General features: G+C 35.4%; 2 protein-coding genes across 8 annotated transcripts in view; both read right to left on the bottom strand.

Annotated features, from left to right (window-relative positions):
• LOC134663705 (kinesin-like protein CG14535) overlaps positions 1-19290 on the bottom strand; it is a 323990-nt gene that overhangs the window by 30755 nt on the left and 273945 nt on the right. The gene's annotated exons all lie outside the window — the stretch shown is intronic.
• On the bottom strand, positions 1898-18004 carry LOC134663581 (uncharacterized). Of its 3 annotated transcripts, none has more exons than XM_063519989.1 (11): positions 17925-18004; positions 17784-17840; positions 16861-16985; positions 16573-16719; positions 14737-14949; positions 10497-10659; positions 9544-9734; positions 8918-9068; positions 8591-8685; positions 7971-8057; positions 1898-6941 (listed from the first exon to the last, which is right to left on the bottom strand). In XM_063519989.1, the coding sequence occupies exons 1-11, from the start codon at positions 17950-17952 to the stop codon at positions 6612-6614; spliced, it is 1587 nt and encodes a 528-aa protein (XP_063376059.1). In that variant the 5' UTR covers positions 17953-18004; the 3' UTR covers positions 1898-6611. The 3 variants fall into 3 exon arrangements, with proteins under 3 accessions (XP_063376059.1, XP_063376065.1, XP_063376073.1); XM_063519995.1 differs by having other exon boundaries at positions 9544-9731; XM_063520003.1 differs by lacking the exon at positions 14737-14949.

Raw genomic sequence — 19290 nt, 5'->3', positions numbered from 1 at the left:
CTACTTACTTTCAATGGTTAGTTTTACTAGTTTGCACTTGGTGCAAACCTGTAAAAACAACAAACCATGACAGTAAAATTAACTCTCTAACAAGGTTTGGTTTAACGTACTTGAAATGTTAAAAATACAAGTATGTTAGTGTTGAATCTATTTACTTTCAATGGTTAGTTTTACTAGTTTGCACTTGGTGCAAACCTGTAAAAATAACAAACCATGTCAGTAAAATCTACGTGTTTTTAATGTTAGATTAACCCTTTTACTCAAGGTTGTGTTAACCGAGTTACTATATTGGATCAACTCTTACTATATTGTTGGCTCAACCCAATATATTTTAAATACAGCCAACAAAATCGTGGTGTTGATTCAATCAATGTTTTGGTGTTGAATTTACCTGATTTATAGGTTAAATGTACTTTCAAAAAGAGGTAGGGTTAACAGTCCTGCACTGTTGAAACAACTTTGGCTGTAATAGTTAGGTCTACATGTATGTTTTGTTGAATTAACCTCGATTAAATAATAAAACTAACAGTGTATTTTTGTTGAGGCAATAAGTGTCTTGGTGTTGTATTAACCTAGAATCAATAGTATTTTCAACAAAGCAGTTTTGTTGTGTCAACATATACTAATTTTATTGGGAATACTCAAAATTTTTTGTAGTATCAACCTAGATAAAATAGTATTTTCAACAAAACAGTTTTGTTATGTCAATGAGTGCGTTAGTGTTAAAAATACCTAATCTTAATGTTGAATTAACCTTTAAAGCATAGGTTGGGTTGACTTCGATTAAATGGTAATTTTAACAAACTCGTTGTGTTGATTCAATCAAATGTATTGATGTTGATATTACCCGCTTTAAAGGTTAAATGTACTTAAAAAAAAGGGTAGGGTTAACAGTCCTGCAATGTTGAACCAACTTATCTTGTAATAGTTAGATCTACATGTATGTTTTGTTAAATTAACCTCAATTAAATTATAAAATTAACAGTGTAGTTTTGTTGAGGCAATAAGTGTCTTGGTGTTGTATTAACCTAGAATCAATAGTATTTTCAACAAAGCAGTTTTGTTGTGTCAACATATACTAATTTTATTGGGAATACTCAAAATGTTTTGTAGTATCAACCGAGATAAAATAGTATTTTCAACAAAACAGTTCTGTAGTATCAATAAGTGCGTTTGTGTTGCATCTATCTGATAAAATACTGTTGAATCAACCTTTCGAAGTAGAGGTTGGCTCAACACGAGCTACAATGTTGAATCAACTTTCGCTTTAGTTGTTAGGACTACAACTTGTTTTTAGCGGAAGTTGATTCAACACTGTAGCTCGTGTTGAGCCAACCTTTACTTCGAAAGGTTGATTCAAGGCCTTTTTTATCTGTGGAGCCTAGTACGCTAAATTGTATGTCTGACATAAAGCATTCGTCCCTTTCTGGCAAATATGCGAGTGGAGAGGACTAATGCTTTACGTCGGACATAAAACCTAACAGACTAGGGGAGCAGGTACATAATATGCAACACAAATGCAAACTTGATACAGCAAAACTGTTGTATTGACAATACTATTATGTCTAGGTTGTTAATACTAGGTACAATACAAAACATTTAGTGTTCGCAACAAAATTAGTAGAAGACACTGCAAAACAGGTTTGTTAAATATACTAAATTGATTCTAGGTTAATACAATATAATTACATAAGTTCCTTGAATATTTTGATAAATTTACACACATTAGTCAAATTCACACAGATAGGAAGTAGACACGACACTAAACAAAAATATCTTCTGCATGCGTAGGTACACATAACTTTCAGTCAAATAAAATAGAGGTTAATTATAGCCTAACTAAGAAAACAAGTTGGTTCGGCATAGCAAGTACTGTAAAAAGAACATTAAAAAACGATTCATACGACAAAAAGTTTATTCTTAAACAATTGAACCTACCACAGGTAGAAAAAAAATCGAATTAGGTTTAGGTGGCGCGCATATTATGATGCTTTATACATATATATATATATATGTGCGAATATATATTCAAGGTGTTACAAAAACCCTGTATACTTAACCCGAAACCTAGTGACAGTACAGTAGGTACTCACAAAACTGAACAACTTTTCCCACGGAACATGGGTCATGAAATACAAAATGGTTTTTGGGATATATAGTAGCATATTAGATTAAATATGTTCAAATCTAAAAACGAAAAGATATAATAGCTCGACTGCATTTCAATCAGGGCTCGGAACCGGTTTTTTGTAAAACCCAAAATAGCCCCAATATTTTTAATTATTTTATGCTCTTTACGTAGGACTGAATCATGTATTTAGGTAACAACTTCTTATTATTAGATTGTCAAAAATGAAATAATAAAACCAAAGAACGAAAAAGAACGTAATAATACCGGTATTTTTTGTATGAAGAAAAAACCGGTTCAGAGCCTTGATTTCAACTGCGAAACGACTACAAAATCGCAATGGGGTAGGTGGGCTGAGTTGCGTTCTCGCGCGCGACTCCATACATCTGGCGCGACTTCAAGTATGGAGTCGCGCGCGAGAACGCAACTCATGTGTATCATTCATTAATCTTATTTAGTATTTGCTCAGTCATGGCTGGCTCTAACAAAATATATAATTTATTATAAAATAGACTACTATGGAAAACACTCTAAAAGGTAGCCACCTCCCTACAAGCAATTCTGCCATAAAAAATTTACTACACAAAGCTGCCGTCCTAATAAAATACGCAGTAACTATGTATCAATCTCATATAATATATAGTTATTGCATTATTCGGGTTATTCGCACTAGTTACCACCAATTACCAGTGGTAACTACTGGGATTTTTTTCCCAGTAGTTACCACTAAAATTCAACAACTAATAAAAACAGTATATATACTGTTGTATATACAGGGTGTTTGGTACATCGTTTGCCAAATTAAAACGGCAGATAGCTTGAGTCATTTGCTATGTTCTCATACCTAGAAAAACAAAATTGGCCATGGTATTTTTTTACAACTACGAAAATAAAAATTTGAAATTTAAGTACGAAAAACTGTCATAGAAGGGAAGAATTTTTTTTGCACCAAATTAAACATTTCTAGGCCTGAGAAGATAGCAAATGACTCAACCTATCTGCCGTTTTAATTTGGCAAACGATGTACCAAACACGCTGTATATATTGTACTTTAATAAATAATTATACTTAAGCCGATTAGTGTTTCAGTGAACTGCCTTAAAAGTGATTAAAAATAAAAATAAAAACAGTTTTACCCGTGCAAGTGCAAAAACTAAAATAGTCAATGAGAAATTAACGCTTGAATGAGATTTATCTTATTAATTGTAACTCGAATTAATTATACGGACGAACATACAAATCAGTTAAAAACAAACTATTATTTATCACTTTAAGGCAGTTTACTGGAACACTAATGGACATATCATTATTTATTAAACTACTCTGTATTTATACGATACAATTTATACTGTTTTTATTAGGTTTGAACTTTAACAAAAAGGGTAAAAGGTGGAGAAAAAAATCCCAGTAGTTACCACTGGTAACAGCTTGGTGGTAACTAGTGGGAATAGCCCCTATTTTTCCTTATATTAGGACGGCTGAAAAGTGCCCTATTGCTCTATAGATAGTGGCGCCTATATACCAAAATTTATATAAAACATAGAAATGATAGCGTTTGAAAGTTGTAAAACAGTACTATTTTCTAACGGTACATTAAATGTTGAAGCAGAGTGCCAGAGTTTTGAGAGAAGAACATAAACCGAGTGATGCCGCCTTAATTGCAGATATTAATAATTTTGTACCAAATGAGGTAGTTGATTTCTACTTATATGTAAACCTGTATGAACCTGCATGTACACTATCTTATGAAAATGTATGAATTATGACTGTAAGCAGCTGGTTTATGATTTGCAGATGGAGTTGGACTTTCAGCTCCTCAGATTACATACTTTACATTAATTTGAAGGAAACCTTGTTTTCTGAAATATGTTAAACATAATAAAATACCCAATAGGTATAACTATTAATATTTCACCCTGCAATACATATCTCCATTAGGCACCAAATGAGGAACTATTGGAAGACTTGTAACGTTCTCTAATTTAAGGCATTCAAAATTACTCGTGCAATTAGTTTCGTGTAGCTGATATGCTTGAAGGTGGTCATTGAAACCAATATTAATAAGAACTTTACATAATAAAAAAATGGCTGGCTCTAATTTAAGTATATAAACAATTTTGTAAAATATAACTTCTTGCTCATTGAAAATGGTAAAAATTAAACCAGGCTTAAACATAGTGCCATATTTTGTCACCCAATTTATTCGAATATCACGTATACTAGATCCGTTTACTGTCGCGTTGGTTAATTCAGGAATCATTGTAGTGTTATCAACGCTTCCACATGTAAGTCTGTCAGAGAAACCCTGCCTAGTATGAACTCTTTGTGCAACGTTTAACTGTTGTTTTATCATTAAAGTGAGAGGTATATTGCGTTTAGATGATGTATTATAAGCAGTTTGTTTTAATTGTTTGTGTTTTGCTTCAAATCGCATGCACCAAATGTGCTTTAGAGGTCCTATACGTTTTATAATATGAGGGTAGTGTATCATAAAATGATGTTTAGGCTTTAACGTGTCATTAAAGTATTCGAGATATTGTTCATGGTGTTCTGTTATTAAATATTTGAGATATTCTACTGTTGAACAGTCAATTTCAGACATTAACAAAATATCAATAATTTTTAACAAGTTCAAAAATAAGTTCCAGACTCTGTCATCTTCTGGAACGAGATCTCCAATAAGAAAAGGTAAAATATTAACGAAACAAGACATCTCAGATGCACTCATTTTTAATTTTTTATTTTTTAAATTGTCAATGGTTATTTCCGTTGCGGGCTTTTGATCTAATTCCTTGGCAGAATAATCAAATAATGATAATCGGCTGTTTAAAGTGCTCAAACTAAATAATTTAGTCCTATGAACATAGTGCAATAACATGTTGCATATATCGTAATGACAAACACCTTCAAAAATATCGTGCATGATATCAACTGCCATATTTTCAGTTACATGGTAGGTTGGAAGAGTATTGAAAATACTATCTCCGTATACGCCTGTTCCGGTTGGGTCATTTGAAATTAAATCTTTAGTATAATTGTCTTTGTTTCTCAAAGTACAAACTGACTCAACTGTTTGTTTACACATTACTGACTTGTGAGTTTTACAAATTCTGCAGTAATAATTACTGGAAAATGATTGACTAAATCCTAACAAATAGTTTAAGCCCAAGTTATCGCCAATAATCAAACCAAGGACAAAATATACTTTTTGTGTTTTACTTTCAATTACTATATCAATACCTTCTGTTTCCAAATCTTTCAATTCACTGATAAGTAAATGAAAAAGTGAATCTTTACCAAACTTTTTTAGGGATGTGTTAAACAGTGACGCAACTAGTATATTTTCCAATAATGATAAATACTCCAACGGAAGAGTTGGAAAACTCAAGTATGTGGCTGCGATGGACTGTTTGCCTGAATGGCTGCCTAAAGCATTGCCCGTTTCAAAATCATCAAAATATAAAAAATAAGGGATGAATATTCCACTCCTACCTAAAATTTTCGATTTCCATAGAGATCCTTGAATGAAATTGCTCAGTGGCTTTCCGGTTTGACTCTGTAAATTTTCCATATTTGTTAAAGTTGATTCAAACACGGATGGTAGTTCAAAAAAACATTTAAACAACTCCTTCAGTGACACCATTGTCCCTTTGGCCGTTTTAGTTTGTAATATGTTAGAGCCATTTTGTAAGCATGGTATCACAGAAGAATCTATTATATATTGCTGGGGTTTAATATAACAACCTAATCCTTCAAAGTACTGTAAAAGTTTCCATTCTGTGTCAACTTTTTCAAACGGAGTGGAACATACATCAATTACAGCTTGAATAGAACTGTTGTTTACAGCATCTGACATGTAATGACTTAAAGTCTCACCAATCACTTTAGTTATGTTCTGTGTTATTTCAGTTAAAATGTTTGCTGCCGTAGCCCTGTTTAAATTTGGATTGCTATAAAGGGACAAAGCAAATTGTAATGCTTTGTTTTGTAAATTTTCAATATGGCTGTTATCATAAACGGTTTTTTCATTTGTATCAGCTATGTCGTCTGAACTGGTTAGCTTTGAAACTTGTGAAAAAGCACAATTAGGTAACGTATCATTTCGTAATATTTCTGTTTCACAATTTTCAATACATGTTACTTCAAAGTCATTATTTTGTTCGGATTCATTGTGGAGAATACAACTACTACTCGGCTCACTTGATTCACAATGTGTGTGTGTATGATTTCTTTGTGTTCTAATATTAGTAGCATTATTAGATTGAGATTTACCCCGCTTACAGATATTGTGACTGAGTAGATGTCTCTTATAGCTTTTTATATTTTGAAAGCGTCTGTTGCATGTAGACTGTGCACAACTATATTCAGATAAATTATTATGTTTCAAGTCAAAATGTAAAAACAAACCTTTCAGGGATTTTAACTCGGAATTACAGATAAAGCAATTAAACGTCATTTTCACTAAAGAAACATTGATAGTAACTTACATTAAATCTGCAATTAAAGTGGCAACACTCGGAAATGTATGATCTTGTGGCGTGTGAATTTCATAAAAGTACCGTTGTATGAACATCCACGGCTGAATACTCTCGCGGGGATATTTTATATCAAATACATGAAAGGTTTTGAAGCAAATGTCAACAGCTTTTAAAAGAGACTCCAGCTGGTAAGTGACGTCATCAAAATTGACGTAGAACTCCGTAATATTTTCGACGTCTGGCCCGACGCAAATTACCACTGGTTGGCATGTGAGTCCTTTCTTAAGGTGGATATCCCGACGTGTTGCAAGGCAATTCTGAATGTCACTCTGAGTCTAAAACAAAAAAAAAAGTTTATTACACATTTGACATCAGTGATTCCGAATAAGACAAACCCAAAAATTGGGTTTGCTTCATGGTTTGCCGAATATGCCGATTGAAATATCTACATTTTACAGGTTTAGTATACACAATAAAAAGCGCTTGTGGCCTAGCGGTAAGAGCGTGCGACTTTCAATCTGGAGGTCGCGGGTTCAAAGCCCGGCTCGTCCTAGTGAGTTTTGCGGAACTTACGTACGAAATATCATTTGATATTTAGCAGTCTAGAAAATAATAAAATGTAAACTGTATATTTCTTACAAAAAATATTCAATAGGTACATGCTTGGAGTACTTAGCTTAGGGTAACATTCCATTTCTGACCGCAGCTGCACTACTGGTACTGAACGCGTCGGTGTTATTGTCAATTTACATAGTAAAATGAACAGTAGTGCAGCTGTCGTTGGAAATGGATTGTCACCTTTAATTTATATTTATTTTATATTCTTAGCTAAGACGCTTTTTGGTGAAGAAAAACATCGTGAGGAAACCTGCATACATCTGCGAAGAATTCAAAGGTATATGTGAAGTCGTCAACCCGCATTGGCTAGCGCGGGGACTATAGCCCAAGCCCTCTCGCGCATGAGAGGAGGCCTGTGTCCAGCATTAGGGTAACATTCCATTTCTGACCGCAGCTGCACTACTGGTACTGAACGCGTCGGTGTTATTGTCAATTTACATAGTAAAATAAACAGTAGTGCAGCTGTCGTTGGAAATGGATTGTCACCTTTAATTTATATTTATTTTATATTCTTAGCTAAGACGCTTTTCGGTGAAGAAAAACATCGTGAGGAAACCTGCATACATCTGCGAAGAATTCAAAGGTATATGTGAAGTCGTCAACCCGCATTGGCTAGCGCGGGGACTATAGCCCAAGCCCTCTCGCGCATGAGAGGAGGCCTGTGTCCAGCAGTGGGACGTGTATATGCTGAAATATTTTTTATTATTATAGTATACAAAATAAGGTATTAAATTAAAAATATTTACCTTCACATGCAATATCAAGCTGTCACGTGATTCTAATATGGTCGGTTTGTTATATTTTTTTTGGTCAGCCAAATCCTTTGACGAGCGCTAAAAACAGAAACATTTATAAGCAAAGGGTCAATATATGTAATATAAGTAAATAAATAATATAAAAATCTTAACAAACATTGAGTAAATAACTGTATGATAAAATAGAGACCACGAACTGTGAACTATCTGTGAACCATCGACTTTTTTGAGGTCGATTAATAAACCTATGTTAGGAGAACCAGACATGTGTGACATTTAAAAGAAAATTTGGAGCATTTTGATATTTTCTCGGCACCTGTAAAATTTCTACCACTTTACGAGTTAAAAGTTGAATGTCCTATTCGTCCATTATGTTTTATGGTTTCAATATAACAAATAAAAACTATGTTTTTTTTGTTCCAGTCATGATGGGATGTATGGTGCCATTAATTTTAAAACAAAGAATAATCAATGAAACATCAAACTTAAGCAGTTCTATGGCTCCTGTTTATGGTAAAATCTTGCCAGTGTTTAAATTACTGGTGCCTGTTCCATTGTAGGGATGTTTACTAATTTACAATAAATGTATCAAAACCTATCAGCTATCTTACCTTTTCGTTTTTATCGTTCCTTCTATTATCAGATCTGCCGACAGTCGGGACAAGTTTCCCACAAAGTAGGGACAAAGCAATAAATGTTTTCGTGTCTGAAATTAAATTTAAATTTTATTAGTGAATTTTATTTTATTATAGGTACCTACTTATTAGAGCTTATTATATAATATGGTCATGTAAAACAAAGACGATTATTATGTATAAGATCAGGTAAGGTAAAAGCAACCTAATGTTTTTTCCTGCAGTGGCCCAATTTCTCGATTCATCCACATAAGAGAAATCTATCTCTATCTCGCGATAAAATTTACCAAAGGCAAAATTTACCTTCTTGTGTTGTGTTGTTGAAGAGGATCTTCAAATCTTGAAATACTTTCACGCCAATAAAAGCAGCATTAGCTTTTTCTAAAAACTCTGGAAACTTCACAAACAGTGAGATGCCCCTTTTAGGATGGCTGTATTCAAAGTCCAACTCAATCTGCAAACCATATAAAATATTAAATACTAATCAGTGCTGAAAGATAATATTTGTCACAAAATAGTTAATCCGTTAGCACCACTTGCACCATCCCACTAGTCCGGCGTTAACCGGTTAAACCGTTAACCCAGTGTCAAATTGTACTGGTAATCGTGGTAACTCCAGGTTTTACTTAATTTACCTAATTTAATATCAATTTTGACGTGTAATATGTAATTATATTATAAATAAATGAGTATGAGTAACCGGTTAACCCCGGGTTAGTGATTGGTGCAAGTGGCCCTTAATCGTTTAGGGCCACTTGCACCATCCCGTAACTCAAGGTTATGCGGTTAAAACGTTAACTTAGTCTCAATTTGTACTGGTAAGTCAGGTTTAACCGGTTAACCCGGGGTTAGTAGAATGGTGCAAGTGGCGCTAAATTAACTTTCACAGGAATAACTATTTTACCGCTTTAATAAAAATGTATACTTACAAGCTGAAAGCCAAAACTCTGCTTTAACAAGGGGTATTTCTTTAATATGTCTTGCAAATTTTTGGTGGAGTTTTTGTAATCTGTTTGTATGCGATATTTTCTAGTTTGCAGCCATTTATCTTTTACTTCTTGAAACGGCTCTTTGTTGTACTGAAGCCATATAACGGTTTCCTCGTCTTCTTCAATGTCTGCTGAAGATAATGATGTTTTAGTAAAAAAGTAAAATGCAAAACAACACATGAAAAGTAAATATAAAACACGTAAGAGCAGACAATGTGGCCAAATACTTTGCAACAAATCCTTAGTATAAGGTACTTAATTAAGGGGCCCATATCGGCCTGTCAGTTGGAACAAAAAGTTGACAGCTCCGAACAACTGATAGGCCGATACCGTCCGGCGGACTGGTAATCAGTGGGCCCCTTTAAGATGGGTTGCGACTTAGATATACATTTGGCTACTTTGTCTGCTATCATCCTGAGCAATGAAATCAGGATTTTCCATACATAGTGACCCGATTACATTGATCTTAAGTGTATTTGGTGTTGACTCTGTAAACTAGTACACCAAACGAACACCAAACATTGCCAATCGGGGGAAATAATTCGTGTGTAAGCCAATTTTAGCATGGGTGTAGGTAATGGTGTATTAAAGAAAATACTAAAAGTACCGGGGGGTGGGGGTGAAGCTAACGGGTAGGGGGGGTTTTAAGGTCACTTTTCGTAGTTTTTCGTAAATAACTCTTAAACGGTGGCCCGTAGCAAAAAAAAAATCTATTACATAAGAAATCTACAAAAAACATTCAGTACACTTTTTCGCTAGGATCAATATTTTAAAATGTATTAATAATATATTCGCGCCTTTTTATACACGTACACACACTTATTATACACGTATTATTTCCGCTGTAATTCCTTCGTTTACTGGCCTAAACATGTAAGTAGTTAGGTAGGTACCTGAATGTTCCTGATCAATATTTTCAATTTGAAGTTTTCTTTTCCGGCCAAGAACACCTTCTCGTTTTAATAGTCTCCTTTGATTATTATACCTATCTATCAGTTTTCCTTTGGCAGGTCTATATTTGTTGTTGTATTTCAAACCAGGTATGTAGTATGTCTCCTAAAAACAGACAAAAACGCTGTGACGTAACTATACTCGTAGTTAGCTAACTTCAGTACCACGAGCTTGACATTGATCTGACACTGACATATTCGCTAGCGGTGTGCGTAACTTACTTTCTATGCATCTCACTCGTATTATCAGTGTTGGGCGTAATTAATTACTTGAGTAATTTAATTACTAATTGAATTACATATAATTTAATTGTTTGTAATTTAATTACATAAAATTTAATTTTCTGTGTAGTTTGCAATTGCAATTACATTAATTCGTAATTAAATTACTCAATTACTTTTCGTTAACTTTTTTAATGATTTGCAAAGATGAACAAATTTACTAGGAGTAATTATAAAGAAAAACTTTTTTAAATCCACTCTAACCAGGATAACGTTATAAGAACATATTTTTTTATCTCGGGAATCATCCCTTGAGAGGGTAAAATGTGACAAACCATGTCGAAAGGTACGTTATTGCGGTCTGCGCTTACGTTGCGTAGCACTGCATTAAATAAGGCGTCGATTGCGTTGTCTTCGATTTTGGTCCACCCTCTTGGTACATCACATACATAATGCCTATCTCTATCTACTTACATACATTTTAGCTAAGCGTCTATTACATTTTCAATGAAGCAACACTAATCTAATTATACTTATACAAGATATCCCATAAACCAACGTCAAAACGAAAAGGGCTGATAATAAGGCACATATAATCCATCATTGTGTGTGTGATGCTATACAGCACGACCACGGAAGATTTTGTATAAATTCACGAAAAAGATGCTATCTGGCACGACCACGCTTTATGTTATGTTATAGCAGTCGCTTTCATAAAAAACTAGTGCCTACGCCAATTTCTGGGATTAGTTGCCAAGCGGACCCCAGGCTCCCATGAGCCGTGGCAAAATGCCGGGACAACGCGAGGAGGAAGAAGAAGAAGAGTACGGTTCTATCATCCGATCAGGGTGCTTAGCCAACATGCCAATCGTTAACGTTCCGTAGAGTTGTATATAGTCATCTATCTCTATCACTCTTACATATTAGTGCGATAGGGATACAGAGCTAGCGTTTCGTTGTGGTAGCGCAAGGGATTGGCATGTTGGCTACGCACCCATGCACCCAAGGTGCCTAGCCAAGATATTTTTTTTTGTTTTTAATTTAATAACCAAATCTTAAGGTACAATTTAGATGTTCTGGGGGCCTGGCTAAGTTACCAATCGCCTACACTCCGACAACCGACAACGAAGCGCTTTCTGTCTCTGTCACTGGAATCTTACCTACATATTAGTGCGATAGAGAGACAGAGATAGCGTTTCGTTCTCGTGGCGCAAACGATTGGTATGTTAGCTAGGCCCCCAGAACAGCTAAATTGTACCATTTGTAATACCTAATGATATGGTTATTATCCGGTATCCGGCCAATATTTTAATATCCGGCCGGATACCGGATAGTAACCTACTATTCGGCCGGATACCGGAAAGTAACATTGCGTGATTTCTGAGTAAACAAATTGGATCTAAGAAACAGTTTATTATTTATTATTTTAAAACATTTACTATTATAGTCCCTGGTGTTCACTTAATTATACGGCAAATGATGATGATGGAATTTCCTTTTGCAGAGTTGCTCCTTTTGACTCACAGATTGATTTACGAAGGGGAGCCAATCGAATTTTTGATGCAAAATTTTGACTCAAGGGTCCCCTTGATTTTCCCTTGAGGTCCCCGAAATTTGTAAAAAATAAAGTTTTGCTATTTGGTCAAGTTTGGTATCATTTTCGTGTAACTCAAGGATGCTAAATTAGTTTCTGATATTTAATTTATACGGTTTCATATAAATAATTTGAAAAAAAATGAAAAATATAAACTTTCTATTTTTTTTTCCAAATAAAAGCCGATATTTTTCTTATTATAATATGCACACAAAAAATAAAAATTTCATGAAAAAGCCCTACTATTTCTCGTTATAAAAAGTATACATATGGCAGATTTATTCTACATTAATGTGACCAAAAAAATTTAAATGTAGACCTACTTTCGACTACCCATTGAACAAGATACAACGGTGTGAGCTACAGCTTAGCAATTTATGATGATGAGATCCCTTTTTACTATACATAGTGAGTCCTTAGAACCCTTAGATCATTTTAGGAAGGAGATTCACCTTGATTTTTGATACAGTCGGGATGAAAGGTGGGGTGATTTGTCCCATACAATCATAAATTTACGCAAGCACCTGTTTAGGTTTCTGCAATAAGTTTGATGACATTTTCGAGTAAATCAAAAGATAGAAATCATTTAGGTAATTAAGTATTCAAAATACAAATTAATAATGTCAATATTGACTAATATTTAAATTATTTTCCTCCGTATAGTTACGTCCCTTAAATCGGATTACGTTGTGCACCAAGCATAAGCAATGTTAAAGAGTATTTACAAATATATTAGGCAGTAAAATCTTTTAAATACGAAATAATGTAACTATTAGTCCATTGCTCTTTTTTTCTTTTAATTTACTCGATAATGACACCAAACTTAATGCAGAAACCTAAACAGATGCTTTCATAAATTTATGATTGTATGGGACAAATCATCCCCACCCTTTCAATCACACCGCACCAAAAATCAAGGTGGCTCCCATTCCTAAAATGATCTAAGGGTTTTAAGGACTCACTATGCCTATCTGTGGGTATCTCATCATCATCAAACGCCGTAATTCTCATAGCTGTAACTCATATATTTGTATACTATTCAGTGAGCTGGTGGTCGAAAGTAGGTCTACATTTCATTTTTTTTCTCTATATTTTTAGACATAAATATACCATGTGTATACTTTTTATAACGAGGAATAGTAGGGCTTTTTCATGAAATTTTTATTTTTTGTGTATATATAAAAATAAGAAAAGTTTTGGCATTTTATCGAAAAAAAATAAAATTGAATTTTTTTTTCAAATTATTTATATGAAACCGTTTAAATTAAATATCAGAAATGAATTTAGCATCCTTGATTTACCCGAAAATTATACCAAACTTGCGCACATAGCCAAACAAATTTTTTTACAAATTTCGGAGGGCACCCCCCCTTAAGTCAAAATGTTGCATCAAAAATCCGGTTGGCTCCCCCTCCTAAATCAATCTGTGAGTCAAAAGGAGCAACTCTGCAAAAGGAAATTCCATCATCATCATTTGCCGTATATCACACTTTTATGTCGTGAGCTCCACGGACTATAAAAACCGTTTATTATTTTAAAACAATTTAAACATTCCACTCACTTGCACGCGCACTTATTTCGAACCCAGAAATGAATCCGCGCGATCGTTAACTACGAAACAGGTCAAAACCTGCACAATGCGCACCTGAAGAACCGAAATGTAGGTATAGTTCCGCCGGCCGAATATTCGGATATTCGATACCGGATATTCGGCCGATGGTCAGGCCGAATATCCGGTATCCGGCCAAACAACTCTCCGTTGCATCTCTAGTTATTATTAAATTAAAAACATAAATTGGCATCTTAGCTAGGCACCTTGGGTGCGTAGCCAACATGCCAATCGTTTGCGCTAAGGCAACGAAACGTTATCTCTGTATCTGTATCGCCCTAATATGTAAGAGTGATAGTCTGATAGAGACAGAAAGCGCTTCGTTGTCGGAGCGCAAGCGATTGGCATATTGGCAAGGCCCCCAGAACAGCTAAATTGTACTAAAGATTTGGTTATTAAATTAATACCCCCAGAACGGCGAAATTTGTACCTATGTAATGTACCTAATGATTTGGTTATTAAATTAAAAACAAAAATTGCCATCTTGGCTAGGCACCACGGGCGCGTAATAGCCAACATGCCAATCTTTTGCGCTACGACAACTGTATCTGTCTCTATCGCACTAATATGTAAGAATTGTAAGATTGATAGGTACAGAAAGCAATTTGGATAAAACAAAGAGGGTGACCATAAATGACGTAAATGAGCTGCCTTATATCAGACCTTTTCATTTTAACGCTGGTTTTTGGAACACTTGTATACTCATATTACTTACATGCAATAACTACCTACGAATAATGCGTATAAAAGTAGGTAACCTTTAATTCCGTGGGAATAAAGACTTGAATTGCTTCAGCTATAACCATAAAATCTTCCTTTTTCATGCATTCGTTATGCTTAAGGTACCACTCAACAATACTTTTGGTTAGATGGGATCTAAAAGTAGCGTCGAGCTTCTTGCACGTTTTCAAACGTGCCAAAACTAGTTTACCGTGGTTATTATCGTTCAAAATTGTTGTTATATCGATTTCCTATGAATAAGAATCAGAAAATAAATAAAGACAATATAGTGGATACACAATTAATACCGAGAAAGCTTTGTGGTAACTGCATAACTAAGTTTGTTTACAAAGGTTTCGAATATTTAGTGTTACGTGTGAAAACAACAATTTGTTACTTATACAGTTTAGGATTTTTTAATGCCACCTGTAGGGAACGTACTTGTATACTTACTTCAATATCTCAAAAAAGGCTAAACAGATTTTGATACAATTTAGCTAAGAATCATCTCGATTAAAAAAAGCGGTCCATCCGTTTAGATGTCACAGACAGACACACAAGACACGTGAAATTTTAATTACTTACCCCTCTTTTTGCGTCAGGGGTTTATAAAGACTAACAGACCGATAGACAGACAGACGGACGGATAGACATGACGAAATTATAAGGCTTCCCTATTAAGACCTACGGAACTCTATTAAAGGCTTCGTCACACAGGACACAGGACGCGCCGCTTTTAATACAAAACGCTCACGTCCCGCCCGGAAAACGCGCCTGTGTGACGGAACGTTTAGGCCGCGGACTGGCCCCTATTTCACCAACGTGACAGGTCCGGCAATTGTCGACATCACTGTTACTGACGTCACAGGCCTCCATAGGCTACGGTAACCGCGTACCATCAGATGGGCGGTGTGGTTGTGTGCCACCAACATGTTAATTTAAAAAAAACTCCACTATATCGCCAGTTAATAAGTACTTATTTTGCGAAGCTAATGACAATTGTCACAAGAAATACGACAATTGTCACAACATTCCGGCACAAAACTCATTTGCTGTCAAGAATTACCGAAAGTTCTTTGAAATCTTGTGACAATTGTCATCATTATCATCATAAGCATCGCAAGAGAAATGCCTGTGTTTTGCCGATATAATAAAGTTTTTTTAAATAATACAATGATGGTGACAAACAGGAATACGGCCCGCCCGATGGTAAGCGATAACCGTAGCCCATGGATGCCTGTGACGTCAGCAACAATGAGACTTGTCGAATTGTCGCACCTGTCACGTTGGTGAAATAGGGGCCTGGACGCACGCGGTCCGCAGCCTTAAAATTCGTGTAAACAACAATTTGGACATGTAGTTTTAACCTATTGTAAAGATGGTGTGCACAACCCATGCCCAACAAACTGTAATACCAAAGAGGGGCCGTCGGGCCGTTTCTGGGAATAGGAAATTTAATTAAAGGAACAAAACCAAGCAACCCCTATGGGTTGCAAAACACTTAGAATAATTTAAAATAAAAATAAAATAAATATTACTTATAGGACAATTTTACACAGATCTACCTAGTCCCACAGTAAGCTCAATAAGGCTTGTGTTGTGGGTACTAGACGACGATTTATTTAAAAGATTTTGATGAAATAATCACTTTTTTAGTAATGACAATTAAAATTAAAATAAATAAAAATTCTAAGTCCCAGCCCCTCTTTGCTACAGTCCAACCAAAGAAAGAGTCGCGTCACTCGAATGGTATTGGTCAAAACCGCATGAAAATCCGTGCAATCGTTTTTAAGTTTATCGCGAACATACAGACAGACGCAGCAGAGAACTTTGTTTTATAATATAAATTAGTTAAGTAATGCTCAAACACTTACGCGTGGATTTTTTCCGGATCGAGGGTTCTCGTTACAGCTGGACACACTGGATAAACTGGACGCACGCCCTGATGGACTACACGGCGCTGATATACCATCATTACTCGAATCTATGTCACTTGTTGTTGCCGCTTCCGTTGACGTTTCCTGCAACCATAACCATTTCAGTAAAGAAAGGAAAACTGTGGTTTTAACTAAGAATAATGTGTCATTTCAACAAAAGCACAGCTTTTGATTCAACTACTTAATAAGTAAAGGTTGACAGGTAAGTAAACAATAGGTACGTACGTCTATAACTTTGTAGAGCTGTTCCAACCCAGATTTGAACAAAATTCTGTCTCTTATATTCGGAATGAGTTCCTGTAACTCTTCAGATTTCATACATTTCATTAATTCGAGGGATATATTGTTATCTGAAATATGTTAAGTATTGCACTGTTAACAATAATATCTGGGAGACCGAGCTTTGCTCGGAAAACATTATAAAACTCAAAAACCGGGCAAGTGCGAGTCGGACTCGCGCACGAAGGGTTCCGTACCATAATGCAAAAAACGGCAAAAAAGAAAACGGTCATCCAAGTACTGACTCCGCCCGACGTTGCTTAACCTCAGTCAAAAATCACGTTTGTTGTATGGGAGCCCCACTAAAATCTTTATTTTATTCTGTTTTTAGTATTTGTTGTTATAGCGGCAACAGAAATACATCATCTGTGAAAATTTCAACTGTCTAGCTATCACGGTTCGTGAGATACAGCCTGGTGACAGACGGACGGACGGACAGCGGAGTCTTAGTAATAGGGTCCCGTTTTACCCTTTGGGTACGGAACTCTAAAAATTGAGCGTTTTCGCAGAGATAAGACTAGCTAGACTAGATCGATTTTTCGCCCCCGAAAACCCCCATATACCAAATTTCATTGAAATCGTTAGAGCCGTTTCCGAGATCAACGAAATATAAAAATAAATAAATAACAATAATTGCTCGTTTAAAGGTACAAGATTCATGAGATAAAACAACACAGAAATTTACCGTGAAGCAATTTAAACAAGATGGCGACCGACAAGCTCGCTTTCATAAGTAATAGTTCAAATTATATATTATACTAATGTTTTAAAAGCATTTTCCAATAAAAAGACACGCCAACATTGGTTACCTAATTTCTAACACTAAAAAAAACGAAAATAATCCGACAACGAAAATAACAAACACGTACCTTCGAAGCGTTTAATGGTTTCCGCGGAAATGCCCCATTCATGCAAATATACGAGACCTTAAAAAATAAAAACCCTATTACCTTCTTAATTTATAACAATTAGAGTTAATTACATAACAATCATAATGTGTTCTTACCCACCAATGTTTAAATCCATTATTCCCGTCATAATGTATCACTAGTTACATGTACACATCGCTGCACGAATTCGGATAAACTGGCGGTCGCCGATGGCCGGACTGGCCGGTGGGGCGGAGGCGCGGGGGCGGGGGTTGCGCAAGCGTCGCCTCCGTCGTCACCCGTTCGCGCGCACGAGTTTCGAATAAAGGTTTCCATACACGCAACGCATGGCGTGTCAGCGCACACTTTCTATTGGTACCTATTGGAGTAAATTTAATGAGATAGTAATGGCACTATTACTGGGCTTTAAAAGGGAATAATAAGATAACTATTGAAATAAAAAAAATGTGGGTTATTTGTGTAATATTACTCGTTAGGTAGCGGTTTAGGTATTAATATTTAGAATTGAAATTGTGATTTTAAATTGCAGACCCATAAGTAAAAAAACGACAGAAGCGTTTAATGGTCCAATCATAATGTATCGAGTACCGCCACGGTCTTTGACATGTGATGAATACCTACACATTTTTAGGGTTCCGTAGCCAAATGGCAAAAAACGGAATCCTTATGGATTCGTCATGTCTGTCTGTCTGTCTGTCTGTCCGTATGTTTGTTCTTTTCTAAAACAAATATTTTTTCTACCTATCCAGCGATATGGAAATTTTATGTTAAGATATCTTTGCATGCTATATTAAGATATAGACGGTCAAGCAAATCTTGTCAGTAGAAAAAGGCGCGAAATTCAAATTTTCTATGAGACGATATCCCTACGCGCCTACATTTTTCAAATTTGCCGCCTTTTTCTACTGACAAGATCTGCTTGAGCAAGTATACAAACCAATATCGCAAAATTCTTATATGAACATACTACAAACAGCATCTTAAAATACAAACGGCATCTTAAAAGAGAAACAGATATCTCTTACTCGCTCTCACTTATGGATGCGACGCACCAAGGTCGCGGTGCGGTGCAATAGAGTAAAATAAAATATTGTACCGTGTATGGCGTCCTTTAAGACGCGTCCTTCGCCGCCGTCTTAGTTGTCTATTCTAAAGACACCTATTTTGTCTTACTTTTTACCATAATAACCACTATAACTAGATATGCAATTTAAAAATAAATCCGCGTATTTGGAGGTCAGAGTTACACTAGAAATTCGATGGCGATGGCACGTCACTTAACATTGTGAACATTAGTAACAGCGAATAAAACCGAATACTGCCGAAAATTAAATAAACGAACGCAAGTCAAGTAGGTAACCTATTGCCATGCTTCTCGCACGTGAGCTAGCTAGACGGATATCCTTTTATTATTAATTAACTTCGATGTTCGACAAAATGATTTAACACGTAAATAAATGACTGCATATGCAATCCGCGAAATTTG

This window comes from Cydia fagiglandana, chromosome 1 (genome assembly GCF_963556715.1).
Source record: "Cydia fagiglandana chromosome 1, ilCydFagi1.1, whole genome shotgun sequence".
NCBI classification, from domain to species: Eukaryota; Metazoa; Arthropoda; class Insecta; order Lepidoptera; family Tortricidae; genus Cydia; species Cydia fagiglandana.
Note: the sequence above shows the minus strand (reverse complement) of the source record. Positions and strands in the feature narration are given on the sequence as shown.